The 17,828-nt window shown below is 37.3% G+C and overlaps 1 protein-coding gene across 5 annotated transcripts in view; it reads left to right on the top strand.

Annotated features, from left to right (window-relative positions):
* The window catches only part of RBMS1 (RNA binding motif single stranded interacting protein 1), a 144,630-nt gene extending 128,020 nt beyond the window's left edge, over positions 1-16,610 (top strand). For 3 of the 5 annotated variants that reach the window (XM_051623118.1, XM_051623121.1, XM_051623123.1), the window contains exons 7-14: positions 2,497-2,612; positions 3,488-3,537; positions 3,628-3,721; positions 6,005-6,055; positions 8,304-8,414; positions 9,076-9,156; positions 11,079-11,163; positions 13,913-16,610. In XM_051623118.1, coding sequence (XP_051479078.1) covers positions 2,497-2,612; positions 3,488-3,537; positions 3,628-3,721; positions 6,005-6,055; positions 8,304-8,414; positions 9,076-9,156; positions 11,079-11,156 — 581 coding nt within the window. In that variant the 3' untranslated portion in view covers positions 11,157-11,163; positions 13,913-16,610. Of the gene's footprint in view, positions 1-2,496; positions 2,613-3,487; positions 3,538-3,627; positions 3,722-6,004; positions 6,056-8,303; positions 8,415-9,075; positions 9,157-11,078; positions 11,164-13,890 lie in introns of all 5 variants that reach the window. The other 2 variants (XM_051623119.1, XM_051623120.1) reach the window with 2 other exon arrangements.
* The last annotated feature ends 1,218 nt before the right edge of the window (positions 16,611-17,828 follow it).

Here is a 17,828-nt window from a genome sequence, read left to right as displayed (position 1 = left end):
GTCACAAGTATGGAAGAAAAGCCAAAAATTGCAGTTAGTCTTTCAATTGCAGCCGTGCCCACTATCAGCATTCTGATCTGGAACTGGAACCAGGGAGGGCAAATGCTGTAAAGCCTTCTCACAGCATTTGGTGATACTAAATAGACAGTCTGCTTAATTTTTTTTCATGTGAGTAGGAGCTTTCACAGCACTTTGCTTCATTTATAGACACAGTGTGCACCAATGACACTGAAAGGTCAGAAAAGCAAGGGTTACCATGATCAGATTTTTTGTTCAGTAAGATGGAGCACCAACTTCTGTCAAATCACAAATTATTGCCTTTGAATTTTGTTTTTTTCATTACTGCAGGTTTTGTATTTTACATATGCAAAATCCAATACATGTGGATAATTCTTGTTCTGTCTTTTCTTCCTCTAAATTTATCAGGAGAATGTTTACAATGCAGCACAGAAGATGTTTAATCATTTAAAATATAGCTAGTTTCAGTTATCTACTGACAATATTATATTTATTCTTAAAATAGATTTTTATTAATATTTTATTCAAACAGTTGGACAGGTTTGCTCTGCTTTTTTTTTTTAGTTATCTTTATCTTGAGACAGTGATGGAAAATATAGCACAAATAGTGCTTTCTGAACGGTTTTGTACAATTCACTATGGGGATTTTTGATGAAAGCATAATGCTGCTTTAAATCAAGTATTTACTACCTGTGAGTGCTATAATGCAGAATGACAGGGATAGAAACCTCTAGGTATTTTCTGATGTCTTTAGGAGCCAGTTTCTTTTTACTTCATCCAAAAATGTGTAGTGTGTATTTTGGAAGTCCCACACAGTTCCCACAGTACTAGATGGTTTGAAATAATTTATAACTAGCTAGGAATATGCAGCTTGGGGAAAGATTTTATTATTATTATTATTAAAGGCAGTTAGCTTCAGTATTTGGATCCCTACTCTCCCTTTCTAATGGATTTTTTTTGTTTTCCTCTCTATGTAAAATCAGTCAAAACAATTACCATTCTCTGTAAGATAAAGCATTTAAAATTAATTCAGTTATCATGTTTGGTACTGACGTCTGACTACAATATTGAAGTTATTTGACTGCACATGGGTAGAAACGGTACAAATCTCTGATGGATATGTGGTCAATGTTGGAGATGAGACAGGGAACCACATACCTGTTCTGTCTCCCAGTCCATCCATTGTTTATAGAGAAGGCAGTCAGAAGGTGTATGATGCTGAGTGTGGGTATTTTCCTGGTAGAACCAGTGCCAGTGACTTAGGTGTGCCATCCAAAGCCAGGGATGACTTAGCTGTTAGTTCTAGGTTTGTGCCAACATCTTAAAAATCAATCTCTTTGCCATAAAACTCTCTTTGTAAGTATCTGAGGCTTTCAGTACCAATCATCTTTTGTAAATGTAGACAGAATGAAGAGCACATCAGCACTGGCTGTGGTTATACTAATAGATTTTGTTGCATGATACAGATAATGGTAAATTTTTTCTTTGGGTTATTTTTATGGGTGGCTCTCCCACCCCATGTGTTTACTCTGCATTTGGAAACTTGCATGTTTTTCAGATCCAACCATGTCTCATTAAGGTGTTTCCAAACAGAGATGACTGGAGGAGCCTAAACAGCTCCTGTAAGGCCTGGACAGTTTATGTGTCAGGAATTACTGGTAGAGAAGTGTTCACATCCAAGACTCAACCATGTTTCCACCCTGTGATTAGGGAGGGTGTGGTGTGATGTAGCAGAGCTGTACTCCAGCCATAAGTACTTGGAAACTACTGCAGTTCAAGCTAGTAACAGGGAAAGAATACTGTGCAAACCTTTCTTTTTCATTGCTTAAATTTTGGCTTTAAAAATTGAAGTCGTGATCAGGATTATGTTATGCAAAAAAAAATTATAATAAAGTATAGCAATACCTTTGCAATAACAATACAGATTGCAAAAAAAACAAGATAAAAGAAAAATTTTGAAGAATCTCGGGTTCCATCGTGTGCTCCTTCTAGAGCAGAGATAAAAGGGGAGTGGACACTTGTGGTATTTTTTCAGTGCAAGGTGACAGGAGATAAAGGTACCCATTCCACCCTGCTGGTTAGAGTAAGTGGAGGTACTGTGCCAACTCTTCTGGATATTCTGGAAGAGCAGAGCAGTTTAAGTTTTGGGATATTCCTGAAACCTCCAGGAACCTCCTAAAAGGCAAGGCTCAGAATTCAATGGCACTTCTCAATCATTTCCAAACCAACAGACACGGACTCAGGATATACAGAGAATGCTTCTTTCCAACAGGTTTTAGAGCAGTAGTTTAAAATCAAAGATATGAGGCTTTCCAGATACTCTGTTCGTGTGTGGCAGCTATCACAGTCATTGATGTTGTGATGTGGTTCTGTGTTATTTAACTGTCATATTGGGAATATAACTTAAAAACCATACCTCATCTGGAGCACTGAATACTAGTGTATGAACTTCAACTAATATTCCCTCTTTCTTCTCAGTTCCTGCAGAACCTTTATTGTGCAAGTTTGCTGATGGAGGACAGAAAAAGAGACAGAATCAGAATAAATATATACAGAATGGAAGAGCGTGGCACAGAGAAGGCGAGGTGAGACTTGTAAGTTCTCCTTTCAAGCTTTAGTGTGGGTGTACAATAATGAATGCTTACAAAAATGATAGGCATTGAGGCTTCTTGGTTTGGCTCTTTGACATATTAAAAATATGCAAGCAACTCTTACCTGACAGTTTACACCTCTATAAAATACTTAACTCTTTCTTTCTTAAGAGGAAAAAAAGGCAAAATGTGAAATACTAAATCCTACCTCATTGAAGTGAACGATAAAATCTCTTTCAACCTGGTCAGGAATGTGCCTGAGATAGTTCTCATATTATAACACTACCCAAAACATAATTTTATTTACATATAGTAAAAATCCTTTTATTTATGCAGCACTGAAATGCACATCACTTTCATAAGATTAAAATAGTATAGCAGTGCAATGCAGCATTAATTTTTTTGGTCACAGGTTTTTTGATCTTTAGTGTTCAAGATAATAGCTTCATAGACTTACTGTGGTTTGCAAGCCTAGACACCTCATTTATATGAGACAAGAAAATTCAAATGTGTCTTCTGAAAAACAACAGCTCACATTCATTCTTATAGTATATCGTAGGCAACGCCCTAACAGTCATCCTCATGCCCTGCCTCTCAAATGCACACGTGTTCTCTTAGCCAGGTAGTTCATAGATTGCATTTTGTTTTTCATGCTGGGAACTTGGAAGCTTGAATTCATTGCCAGTATTGCTGTCTGTCTTTGCTATATAATTACTTCCATCAATTAACCTTCCCCTAACTTACAGTAATAAATTATTTCAGTACACATTTTCAGTTAAAAATAATACAGTGAAAGAAAGAGTAAGAGAAATAATTTACAGTCAAAATCAATTTTGTTAACTCTTCCTTTCCACTTTTTTTTTTTTTTTTTTAAAAAGGCTGGAATGACACTCACATATGATCCAACCACAGCTGCTTTACAAAATGGGTATGTTAAATAATGGCCCACTAAGAAAAAAAAGTGCATTATGAAAAATGCACAGACCTGGCATTTAATAAATATTTTTGCATTTTCTAGATTTTATCCATCACCCTACAGTATTACAGCAAACAGAATGATCACTCAGACATCTATTACACCATATATTGCTTCTCCGGTTTCCACATACCAGGTTTGTATTTAGAACTTAGTAGCTGAAGTGGTTTATCAGAGCTTATGTTTATTTATCAATCTGGTTTTATGAATTCTCTAGTAATACTTCATTTTAATGAAGTGGCCTTTTCATGCTGTACAGCCTGAAAATTAAGGCCTTAAAAATTAAGAGTGTGTTTGTTTCAGGAAGCACAGCAATTTAATGAGATACCTGGTGTCTTGCAAAACAAAGTCTCTAACTTGTGCTGATGGCTGAGGCACTTGCAGCCACTTCTGAATTTCATGTATGGTTTTTCATTTTCTTTTGGTCAAGTTCTCTTAATGTCAGTAATATATTTTTAATATAATTATTCTTTATTTAAAACATTCTTATTTTAGTTAATTTCTATTTCAAAGGTATTTCTGCATGCCTTTTGAACTTTTCTCTAGGGTATTTCAGTACAAATAAAAGCCCAAAAGTAATATGGTACGTAGCTGTACTACGGAGGGCACAGTAATTTGCTTGATGTTAGAGAAGAAAATTTGAAAAAGAGTTCAGAGTTCAATTTACATTACCATTCAAGTTCAGTGTTTTCGTATCAGGTGTAAATCATTTGTCTAGAACTGTGTTTCTAAACCTAAAGCTATTTTGTCTTGGACAATAAATTAAAACATGAGCCATGCACATGTTTTATTCTTAGAGTCTAGTCCAAAGTTTCCTGAAAAGGAGCTTTGATAGGTGTCACTCTGAGTCCTTTTTAAGGTATATTGACAAATAGTTCAATATGCTAAGAAAGTATATGAATCAGTTTTTGTACTTTGATATAAATCTCTTAGGAATGCTCAATTTTAGGGAAGGAGGTTCTTGGCCAGAAGAGTTTCACAGTTTGAGCATTAGTCACATGTTCATTACAGATCCCTTCTCACTGAAACGTGCAACATTGTCATCTACACAACAAAATGTATCACAAGAGCATGATTTTTTTTTTTTTTTTTTCCTTTGAGGCCTGCTATAACCTGTTCCTAGATTTATTCTTATTAAAGACAAACAAAAAATAAAGTTCTGGCTAGTGTTTGTTTCTGCAGCTTCTATATACCAAATTGACAGTACTAAGCCAGTTATTATCATAGTATGAGTAGATTAACCAAAGCTTTACTCACGGTGTACCAGTATTTTTGCCATTAATATTTTACCTGAGGAAAGGGAGGGTGCAAGGTGTTTCCATTTTTTAACTCCTGTTTTCTCTTTTTCTGATGGAAATAAATAAAATTACCCTGATTTGAAAGTCAGTCCCAAAAAGAGGAAAGAAATATTTCCATCTTGCAGAAAATACCTCTCCTGGATTGTTTTTTTTCAACACTGTCTGTCAACCTGTCCTGTTCAGAGGACTCTGGAAATGATGGTAGAGGTATTTAAGGGACATTAAATGTCCAGCAGCAGTGAGTCAGTTCTGCATGTGTGGTGCAGGGCAGAATCCTGCCTTACCCCACACACCTACAGGAGGTGGGGAGGAAACATTTCCATTCTTACCTTTAATATTTCTTGCAGCACACTTTTTCAAGGAGCTGTTGCAACCAACACTTTTTGACTAAGATAACCATCTCACATGTTAGTTTACCTCTTAATCTTTTTAGTTTACCCTGTCATGCACAGTTAGGCATCCTGCCTCAATTGAAGTATTTGGGTAGTCAGTGGTTTTGGAAAGAAAATGTGCTAGTTTCTAGAGCAGAAATGCTCATCAGAACCTTTTCCTCTCCCTGTGCTTTGAGAATAAGATGCTACAATGTCTTGGAGAAGAGCAAGTCTCCTAATATTTTCCTTGTTCCTGGAATAAGATTCCAGCAGAGCTCCTGGTTTGTTTGTTTGTTTTTTCTTTTGTGAAAATCCAGTAGTTTATTTCATTCCAATCACTCTAGAAAGCAAATGATGCCATGCTTTCTGAGATCCCAATTACTTTTCATCAAAGGAATTTCAAAGGCAGAAGGTCCCTCCATTTTCAACACAGCAGAAATCTCTCGTGCACCTATTTGAACTCTGAATTTGCTTGATAAAGTTTCTGAAACCTGCACTAAAAACAGTGTAATGTTCTGAAAGGTTTATGTGGTATATTTGTCTTCAAATTTTGTTTCTGATTCACAAGTATAATAAATACTTTTTTTCACAGAAATCAGTGTTGCTCCACCGAGTGGCTAATTGCATTAAAAAATGGATAGATAAGGGAGAGGGCTTGATAACTGATTTATTAAATTATCACTATATCTCAGTGGAGTATTCAGGAAGAGAATGGATAAAATGAAAAATAAAATACTGATTTTGTTCTAGGTTCAGAGTCCTTCCTGGATGCAGCCTCAGCCATATATAATGCAGCACCCAGTAAGTTTTTATGCGTCTTCATTTTGGTGTCACTGATTATATAAATGCTTTACATACTTTAAACAACAGGAAATATGTCAATTCCTGCCCAATTACTTCCAGAGTTTTGACAATTATCATTATTGAATGATGGATAAAATGAAACCAGAAATAAATACAGTAACCTAACTGTATAAATAATAATCAAACTTCATTTTATTAGGAAAAAAAGAAAGTGGTCTTCAGGGTATCAAGATGATGAGAACACGAGTTACCAAATCAGCATCCTGAGGAAACTGTCTCCCCCGTCCCTCTGCCCCCCATCCCTCTGCCCCCCGTCCCTCTGCCCCCCGTCCCTCTGCCCCCCGTCCCTCTGCCCCCCGTCCCTTTCTCCCTCCCTTTCTCATATATTTAACTCAAAAGCACTTTGCAAATGCCCATGTTTTACATACTATTTACCTATGAGAAGCTGGAATGAAGATCCAAGGTTTTAGAGTGGGTTTAAATATGTCAGACTGGATAACTTGTGAAAGACGGATGGATGGAGTGGTATAAATTTCATTATGGGCACTCACTTGGGAAAACCTGCATAGCTTGTTCTGGCTTCATTGCTCATGTGTAATGCTTATTTCCCTACACTTTCGGCTGTGGCATCTGTACCGCACTGTCAGATATTCTAATCTGTACTGTCCCATGATATTTTGCTTATTATCTATGTCTTTTGTCAATTAAATACCATCATATCTGAGACTTAATAGCTTTCTTGAGATGACCATTGCAAAAGAAAAAAAACAAAAAACAAAACAGGTGCTTTAACAGATGCACTCTTGTAGTTGACAAACATTTATTTCCAGATACAGAAAAGATATTGTCTTGACTTTAATTAACCTCTCCATGCAGATCATAAGGATGTAAATCTTCTTGGCAGAACATTTTCTACTGCTTTTGGAGAAAGTGATACTGAACCAATGAACACCCTCTCACACACTTAATTGGTGTTGCATTTGTGATTTTTGATGTTAAACACAGACACACTGCTGGTGTTAACTTTTTCTCTATTGACACATTTCAATAAAAAAACATTTGCAACTTACACAGTGAAAGACACAAGTTGGTATGTTACAATGACACAAAGTGTATTCGTTTCACAGTTATACAAGGTAAGATTTCATGGATAAAAGCAGAGATCTAGATTCCTGACCTAAGTTCAGTTTTGGCCTGTGCCAAGGCTGGTCCTGTCTTGCTCATTTGCTTTGCAGAGAAACTTGCAGTCTACAGACAGGAAATTCCTTTAGTGTTTGATATGCCTGTGACTCATTTAATCTCCACTGATCATGTGGTTATTTTTCCAACTATACTTGTAGTTTTTTTTTTCTTTTTATTTTTTAAGGATTTGTTCTTGATTCAAAATACTGGCGTTCACTGCACTGTAATTATTTATGTTACTTTTGAGCCTCCATCAATTTTATTCAACAATTCTGCAAGCATAAGTCATACAAAGTATGTGGAATGTGTTTTTGTAGAATGTTTGGTAAAATGATTTTTTTTATAACCTTCCATTTCAAATAACACTGAAAATCATATGAGTGTGTGCCCTCTATGTTTAGCAATCTCAAGTTTTTAAAAACATGACATATACTTTCAATAAAGTTAACAAAATAGCACAGTTGTGATAGAAAGGTCATCACAGTAGTTAGTATTTAGACAAATAATCAGTCTTTTACACTTCATTGCTAGCCCACTCTTCTAAAATGTGTGTGCTAATGAAACCAGCCATTAAGTGGGGCAGCTCTGTCTTGTGTGTGAAAATAGCGTGTGACAGGTAGAATTCCCCCTAACACAGATGTTCCTCCAAGGCCTCTATTCCTAAAGATGAGAGAAAAGTTTTTTCCTAAAGCCTGAAATTCCAAATCTTAAGCTAAGTGAATCTATACCTGGTAATGTGCAGATTTTTGCTTTACAGTTAGCATCAGGTTCAGCTTGTCTTTACAAAGTGTTTTCAGCAGATTTCTCCAGTGCGTTGTGCATCAGTCACTTGTTCAAGAGGAAGTCAGTGTGCAGTTCTTACCTCATGACCAACTGTGCAAAATGCATCTGCACAAGTAGAATATTCAGTGTCCCAGACCTGCTTCCTGTGTCAGTGCCTGGTGTTAAGGAAAACTCTTGGGGTGACCTCAGAAGGATAGCCCATACCTAGACTATCAAATCAAAAATGTAATTAAAATCTGAGCGTTGCTGCAACCATTTCTTTCTTTCTCCGTGTTAACAGGGTGCTGTACTGACTCCCTCCATGGACCACACCATGTCACTACAGCCTGCATCGATGATAAGCCCTCTGACACAGCAGATGAGTCATCTTTCATTAGGCAGTACTGGAACAGTATGTAGCAATTTAATACAAAATAGAACTTGCATAAGTATAAAATACTGCATGTGCATCACAGTGTGCACATGCAGCTTGCATGTAGATGAAAAGTAATACTCTAAGTTGTCTTTCATTCAATAAAATATTAAGAACTGTCTCCATTTGAAATAATCTTCAGCAGTTTTTATTCAGTCTATTAGCTGATCAGAAATTGGAAATGAGTAAATAAAATAGGTAAAGCAAATGAAAGGAACCCAGGAAGTAACTCCAATGTTGCATCAAAAAATAAATAATAATTGCTTTCACACTTCAGTAGATCAGTTGCAGAAAGTGATAAAGTGTGGAACAGAAACTAAACCAGAAGAAGAGATATGGGCTAGCCTCTAAACTTAAAGAACCTTATTTTCTGAGCAGACAGAATTAAAAAAAATAAAAATAAAAAGATTTTTTGGATTAACAGAGAAGGAAAAGTCCTTTACCTGGTCTAAATTTGAGTTTTCTCAAAACAGGTACCTCACTTTTCTGAAAAGCATATTGTTGTCAGACAGGAATTATTTCTTTAAAGTACATTGCTTTAGAGAAACAGTCAATATCTATTAAACAATGTCATAACAGTTATTTTGAATAAATTTACATTGAGCCTTAACTCAACTTAACGGACTCTCTGTCTTTCTAGTACATGCCAGCCACGACAGCTATGCAAGGAGCCTACATACCCCAATATACACATGTCCAGACAGCAGCGGTTCCTGTTGAGGTCAGTATAATTTATGAAAGACCAGATATAGAACCCATGAATATTATACTAGATTTTTTGCTAGGAAAACCACTTTTTAAAGCTTAACATTGTAACTGTGAATGCATTTGGCTGAATATGAGCCAGCAGTGTGCCCAGGTGGCCAAGAAGGCCAATGATATTCTGGCCTGTATTAGAAAATAGTGTGGCAAGCAAGACCAGGGGGGTGATGGTCCCTCTGTACTCAGCATTGGTGAGGCCCCCCCTCAAGTACTGTGTCCAGTTTTGGGCACCTCAATAAAAGAAGGACATCAAGGTGCTGGAGCGTGTCCCAGGAAGGGCAACGAAGCTGGTGAAGGGCTTTGAGAACAGGTCTTGTGAGGAGTGGCTGAGGGAACTGGAGCTATTTAGTCTAAAGAAAAGGAGGCTGAGGGGAGACCTCATTGCCCTCTACAGCTACCTGAAAGGATGTCCCTTCCAACCTTAGCCATTTTATGATTCTATTATATGATTCTATTATGTTGTAAAGAGGTAGGCACTGGTCTCTTCTCACAAATAACAGGTGATAGGACAAGAGGAAATGGCCTCAAGCTGTGCCAGGAGAGATGTAGGCTAGACAGTAGGAAGAACTTTTTCACTGAAAGGGTTGTCACGACATTGGAACATGCTGCCCAGGGAGGTGGTTGTGTCACCATCCCTGGATATGTTTAAAAGTCGTCTAGATGTGATGCTTGGGGATATGGCTGGACTTGGTAGAGGAGGGTTAATGGTTGGACTCGGTGATCTTGAAGGTCTTTTCCAACCTAAGTGATTCTATGATTCTATGAATACAATGTATATTAAAACTATAAAGTGTCATTATCCACAACTAACTAGTATAACAAAGAATGACCTGTACTTGTAGCAGTGCAGTACTTGGAGCAGGCTTCCATATGAGTGTAGCTCAGACAGACTGTTTTGTGAAACCTAACTTCCACTAGGAGCAAGGCAGGGGTTATATTGTAGTTCTGGTCTTTAATTTAGTTTTCCTGTGAACTTCTCTGCCAACAGATCATTATTGTAATTTTTTGCAAATAATCCCTTCTTTACCCTGGCATCTCAGGATACTGTGCCTATTTGCTTACTAAACCTCTGCAAGTTCAGTTGAAGAGCACAACTAAATGCTAGATCACAGTCAATGGTTGGTTTACTATTTTGACTTACCTTATATGCTTTTATAAGTCAGTACATCTTTAACAGATGAGCTAGACAATGTGTGCTGCAGCTCTTGTATTCAGGGTGGGGGCTAGACAGTCTTTTTGGGAGCCTGTAAGAAAAAAAAATGTTTCATTTCAATGTCTATTTGCCTGGGAACTCCAGGATTTGTTTGGTTCAGTTTATGCATCTGTCCATGTGTGTTGGAGAAAGACTTTTGGTAATTAGCCAAGTGCTCTGTCTGCCAGAGCTCTCTCAGCTGAATTAATTCCCTGGTTTCTGGGGGTCTTTGTGCAAAGTTCCACCCATGATCCTTTGTGTTGCCTAGTGCTGATCACACCGTGGCACTCAAAGTGATCTTGTTTGTACATGTGGTAAGTAGATCTCATTCTTCTTGCTGCCCCTCAAAAGGAGAGGGGCAGAATGCTCTTTTTAATTTGCAGATAGAAAGTATACTAGTAAGTATTTGCTGCCTCTGTGTGTTTATTTCTATAATGTCAAAAGTTTTGGGTTTTTTTAATTATCATCAAAGCAGCTGAGGAAATACAAAGTTTGCACCATCATTTAATTTCTGTTTGCTGAAAGGTAAATCAATGCAAAGTTACCACCTCCAATTTGGAGTGCTTCACCTGGGAAATGTTAGAAAAACTTCAGATTTGAAGACTGTTAATTGCATGAATCACATGGAAATACAGATTGCAGATACTGCTGCCTGATTTTCTGTCTCCTGACCTCCGTTTTATTTGCAGGAAGCCAGTGGTCAACAACAGGTTACAGTAGAGACGTCCAGCGACCATTCTCCATATACGTATCAGCAAAATAAGTAACTGTGAGGTAAGTGCTCATCCTATCACATGAAAAATGTGATATATTATTGCATTACTTTGTATTGAATTTTTTTTTATATCATGTAACTCTGATAATATCTGGGGACAGTCAGTGAAGTTAATTTGAACTTGGCCAGAGTCACAAGCCAAGGAAGCACAGGTTCCAGAAGTGAGTTAATGAATTATGATTGTGTTTTAATAATTTCTCTATAGCATAAATGGATTATGTTGTATTTTAATGTGTTAATCTTGGCAGCATGCTGTAAAGAAGAGTAACAATGCAAAAATGCTAGAACACAATGTTAAAGGGAACTGTATTTATACATATAATTTTGTCTAGTGCTATGATACATTTAAGTTCTGGAAGCAGCTTTGTAACTGACTTGCAGACCACAGGCAGGAGGTGGTCTGGTGCAAATCCTTGTTGACCCTTTCTCTGAAAGACTTCTGTGCCCGTCCTTTATTCTAGGAAAAAGCAGTTTGTTCTAGAATTTTGTCAATTAATTTTAAATCCACATCCTAGTTTGGCTCTAATTTCAGAGTTGTTTTATGTTCCCACTCCAGGTTTCCACTGTTATTGCTTGTGTGGACTTTCTTTACTAACTGATCATTAGCTTTACCTGAAGTCCTTCCATGCAAAATTTTTGCTTTCTGTAGATTGCCATCCTGAAATTACTGTTTGAACTAACCATCCCTTTCTCCATCCTCCAAATTTTAAAATTATGGAATCTAGTTTTTCCTTAACTCATATTTTTTGGAGTTTTGTAAACCAGGCAATTTGTGTACATAATTCTTTTAATCAGATTTTGCAAGACCTCATACTGAAAAGGTCTTTCAGCTGCAGTAATGTGCTAGAGGCTGTCTTAAAAGGGTTTTTCTACAGCTCTCACAGCATTTATTAGATACTCAAAAATCATAATCAGTTATGTGTAAGGAACTTCTAATTGTGCAATATTTTCCATAAAATGTATAGATCTAACAGTACAGACATTTTGCCATTACCTTTGATTTTGCAGGCCAGCTGTGTTATTTGACAGCTCTGCTCTCATCCCACCTCAGGCTGGTGTAAAAACTTCTTGTATGTTCGAGAATGTAAAGATAGAAACAAACCAATGGGGAAACTTTGCACATTCAACAGATGGCACAGTCTGCATAGCACAACATGTGACCTGTATTTATTATTGTAGTCTGGCCAAATGCCAACATCTGGAGAAAGCCCATATCCTGGATTTGCTTCCAGGACATGGAGAAAGCTCCCCTCCTTTCCCATCTCCTAGTGTTAAATCATGGCTCCTACATGTTTCCAATGCCCATGGCTATTGGCTGGCATTAACAGCTTTTTAGGGAATTACTTGTGGGCATGTGAAACCTCCCTATCAGCAGAGACCTGTGGCTGACCTGTCCTCTCCCAGCCCGGCAGTCTCTTTCCCATAGGCAGGCAGGAGTAGCAACATTTAGTTTCCTAAAAGAAAGAGATATGGAGATGTTGCCTGGCACACATTTTGTAAGGATGACTCTATGTAGAATACCTTGCTCTGTGAGTAACTCCATGCATTTACTGTAAGCCAGTTCTCCATGTATTTTATTCTTCAGAGAATTACCATTACCTGTATTTATACACAGTAGGAGCCCGTGAAATCTGTGTCAGCAATGGCTACAGCAGTGGGCATGTGGGGAAGGTTAATATTACTCAACTGATTTCAGCTTCAGAGTATGGCATTTGGTATTTCTGTCCCTGGGACATGTTGGTACTTGTCATTTTTCAGGCAGGTGAAGAGGAGGGAGCTGACAGTTATTTCTTGCTCTAAATACAGGGAGCACTGCAGTCTCTTAAATGTTGTGGCTTCATTAGTATTGTCAAATTGAAACTTCTTTCTAAATGCACATGTGGCACTTGTGGGAATGTCCTGTTAAAGGTCAGTGTATGTGTTGCCATAGATAAGTAGTAAATGACAACTCCGACATTGGCACAAGTAGATGCAGTCAATCAGAATGCACAACATCTTTCTTTTAATGGCTACGTTTAATGACTTTTCAAAAAGTTGCTACTATGTGAAAACAGTCACAAGACTTGAAAAAAGCCATTGTAATTATATACACATCTATAAATGTACAAACCATAAAATGCCAGACTTTGTCTTGCATTGAGAAGTTAAAAAATGGTCTGAACTTTTTTTCATTAACTGGTAATTTTTTAAAACCCATACAGCAATATAAGCCAATGTAGTAAATTGAGAAGTCTTCCTCCAAATTTAATGAGCCTTGAATTGTAACCACCATGGAGGCACAGTAGCTGTCTTGGCGTTAGCTGTTGTACGTAGCTTCCCTGAGGCTGCAACAAAATGAAGTTGTGTTCCTTTCCCAGGGATCAGAAGCCTTGGAGATGCCATAGGAGTAAGATCACACACTTAACCACTTTTGGTCAATTAACAGGAAACAACAATAACGGAACAACAAAGAAGGGAATAGCTTTGAATGTGATACCTGGGTTCCCCAGTGGGAGCTCTGCACGTGCAACAAGTATTAGAGACAGAGGTGGAAAGTACAATCCAGGCCATGTCCTGGCCCAGAGACTTATCCTGGGAATGGCTGGGCACCTGTACTGCCTGTGTTACTTCTCTAATTTGTAATTGGATTAATTTAGTCTTCTCACAGCTGTATAAAATATGAAATTTATTTTGTTTTATGAACAGCTGCATTAGAAAAACCCCATACAATTGTAACTCTGCTTTAGCTCTGACCTTTCTGTGTTACAGATGTCCAGTGTTGACCTGGCCTGGAGAAGGGTGCAAAGGCTGAAACAATCATGGATTTTACTGATCAATTGTGCTTTAGGAATTATTGACAGTTTTGCACAGGTTCTTGAAAATGTTATTTATAATGAAATCAACTAAAACTATTTTTGCTATAAGTTCTATAAGGTGCATAAAAAAACCCTTAAATTCATCTAGTAGCTGTTCCCATGAACAGGTTTATTTTAGTAAAAAAAAAAATTTTTATCAAGTGTTATGACGCAAAAAAAATATTCAAATTTCTGGGTATGCACAGATGACCATGAAGACATATTCATGTGCATGACAGAATTTTTGTTTTGGTTTATTTTTATTTTGTTTGTTTTTTTTTTCCTTTTTTTTTTTTTTTTTAATTGTATGAAATGGTTTTTCTGAAGTTTAAAATAGTAAAACATCTAAGACGATGTTCTGTGCTTGCAGTGTGTGAGTGTTGCTTTAGTGCAGTGTTGCAGTTATAGTGTCTGGTCTTTTAGCTTTCTGTTTTCCTTTTAATGTAGTGTGAAGTGTCTTATCCTTTTCTATAAATTCCAATTTGCCTTAAATCTTTCAATGCTGTAGCTGTTTCAGTAAGTAGTCCAAACTAATGGTGTAGAACGCTTTGACCAAATGAGCTGGTCTATTATGCCTTGTAAAACAGCAGCATAGGGCTTTTAAAGGTAGTCAATAAAAATTGCTGAAAATCTGGCTTTTTTAATGTGTAGTAAGTGTTTTTAATGATTTTTCACATAATATGTAAGGTAGTGAAATGCAAGAGGGGGAAAGATGTTTTGTGTGAAACACATTTTCTGACTGGGGAAATTTTAATAGGATAAATTGTTTGTAAGGCCATATGCCAATAGTTCCCTCTGGTAGTTTGAATGATTTAGGAACTCTGCTGTATGATGCAATGTAAAATCTTTTTTTGCCTTTTTTTCAGAAACTAACTTGATGTTCTAGTTTTAGCATAGGTAGAGTAGGGAGATTGGGGTGGGGATATCACCGAATGTTTTGTCCTTCCTTTATACTAATGATAGTGCTTTAGGATGAGGATTGTGCTGAGACTTAGCAAACAGAAAAGTTGCTATTATAGCAAAATGGCAAAAGCTAAAAGACTCGTTTTCAAACATACGCTGAGATGTAAGTAGAAGCATAATTCATTGGGTACTAGCTCTCTATAGTAGGTAAATAAAAATAAAAAGACTTGGCACTTTTAAAAGGTAACTTTACCAAAGAACAAAGAGCCAGTAACCAATAATTCTGATTTGTCTCAGCATTACGTCTTCTGTACTCTTTATTTTTGCCGGACCAGTTTGCGGTTAGGAGAATGTGCCTTTTTTGTACATTTGCATTTAGGTTTTATAATTTTAATTGATGTATGGACACAAAAGCATGAAGGAAGACTTGGATCCAAGCAGTGCCACACTTTACATCATCACTACAAGTGTTAAGTGTAAAGAAAACCGATTTTGAAACTATGAAATTCCTGATTCATAAATACACAGTTATTTGTACTTCACGTATTAGATAATTCACTGCTACTAAAGCTCTTTATTACAATTGCATATGTTTTAAATTGAATGATGAATTAAGTTGTCTTCCAAAACTGTGTACTTCTCTGGTCAGCTGTATATGATCAGTTATCTACCTCAAAGTTTATTTCCTTTTGTATTGGGACAGGTTGCTGGCCCTCCCTGTTTCCACAGACCAAATCATCCTAGCTCAGGAGCTAGGGCTAAGCAGTTGTTTCTTTCAAGTATTTTTTAGTTTTTAAATTTTGTGTGAGTATTGGAGTATAGATGTCGGTGACATTTCATAGTTTCAAAAGTAAATTGCTGCTCGAGAAGTGTAGATTCTAGTGAAATACATAGTCATAAGAGATGTGTTTTTGTTTTTTCTTTTTTTAAAAAGTTGTGGTATTATTGGTTCTATGCTCCCTGGAATATTACTGCTTTGTAAAAGTCCAGACTTCCTGCAGCACCTTGCCTGTATCTGGTAACTTTCCAAACCTGGATCTCTCACTACTTGATATTTTTGCGTTAATTAAAACGGCAGTATGATAGCTGTGTTAGAGGGAGGGAAGAGCTGCTGCCAGAAATGTCTGAACTAAGTGCCATACTCATTGTCTGGGTAAGATTTGGGAAATTTAACCTCTGTACATAAAGAAATAATCAGTTACTTAAACATCACATAGTAGACAGCCATTAAATTATAAAAAATTAATTTATGAAGAAAGACCTTTTGTACAGATTGAAAAAAAAAAAAAAGATTTTCATAGAGATATCTATATGATCAAGAGAGTTAATTTTTTATTTTTGTTTTACTAGTGCCACAAACTTGCCAGTGGTAACTTATTTGTCCGGTTCAAGATAACTCTGTAGTTTTGTTTCCTAGGACTTGTTGTTAAACGCCAAAAGACATTTTTGAACTGTAAATTTGATTAGATTGTTAGCTTTTTTCTGTTTTATTTCTTTGAAAACTTTTGAATAAAAAAGAAAAAAAAAAAAAGAGCAAGCATTGTTTTTTTCCTTCAGCCCCTTCCCTTACTGGGGGAAAAACCCAAACAGGTTATGGTAAAACCTGTGCATTTATTTTGAACTGCTCAGAGTTGCTTTCTGCTTTACAGTCTGGGTTTTTCCCTCCTCTATCTTTCTTTAAAATAAAATGTTAACTCTTTCAAACCACATTACGAACTCGCTTATTCTTTCAGACAAAACAGGAAAAGACGCATGAGAAATGTCGGATGAAATACCTGATTTGAATGCAAGAACTCTATTGTCCCCTCTGTCAGCCCACAGGGAGAGGTGTGTGTCACCAGGCCTGCACACTGTAGTTGTAAATGCAAGCCAGTTTTCTAGAAGTAAGAGCTGAGATGGCAAGCTGGTTCTGTAGTTGGTAACATTGAATTACTGCCTGAAAGTCCTTTCGTCCTCCCACGTGCTGTGACATTGGCTGCCATACCCTGTTCTGGAGAGCAGAGATGGTACTTCACTGGAATTAAAGTGTTTGCTTTCCAGCTGCAATCTGTGAGCATTTCATTTCTTCAAATATAATATCTGATTTTATCATCCATTTGGTAAGATCACTGCCAGTGATGATGTGTATCAGATAGCAGACTACTTTGCCCAAAGTAAGGCTTGGAAGAGAAACAGAGTAAAATAGCAACTAGTGTGTCACCTCAGCCCAGTGCTTTACCAGTCACCAGTCCTGGACCTCACTTGTATCAATGTGTGTGGCAGGAGGGGGGCTCTGACCTACCCAGGGTGTGCCCAGTGGCAGGAAGCAGTGGCCAGGCCGTGTAGCAGCTCCTGTGCCTCGCCACCTCTCCTGGACAGGCAGAGGGGAGCCTCTCTTGCCCCAGGCCCTGCAGAACCCTCTCCTTCTTGGCAGAAAGTCCTTTACATTGTAGACCTGGTTTGTGACATATCCCAAGGACTGTGCTATCCCTGTGACAGGCTGGGCAGCCTCTTGGCAGGGGGGGTCTGCTGTGATCAGGCAGTGCACAGCCTGAGCTTTTGGACACACCGTACTGATGCAAGGTCCTGAGAATAAATGTGTTTTCTGTGGAGCTTAGCAAAAGGAACTCACCTAGAAGTTAGGAAACTATTTACATTAGCTTATGTAATGAAGACATCCTCAACAATGATGGCTTATTGTTAACGAAGAGAAAAATCTCATGCTGTGTCCTGCTTATCACATTTAGACTCCTGTAACTGCAGGAATGCCAATTTTACCATTCTGTGGTAATTTAAATATGGTAAAAGCAACGGATGAGAAGATGAGGGCAGAAAGCTTTTAAAGGGTTTTGTTACATTATCCCTGTCTACCACTATACTGAATTAATCTCAAATTAATAAGCAGTCTTTTTGAGTGAAGTATGAAAAGCTTACAAAAAACTATGCTT

This window comes from Apus apus, chromosome 6 (genome assembly GCF_020740795.1).
Source record: "Apus apus isolate bApuApu2 chromosome 6, bApuApu2.pri.cur, whole genome shotgun sequence".
Lineage (NCBI taxonomy): Eukaryota > Metazoa > Chordata > Aves > Apodiformes > Apodidae > Apus > Apus apus.
The sequence above is the reverse complement of the archived record's forward strand: the minus strand, read 5'-3'. Positions and strand labels throughout refer to the sequence as shown.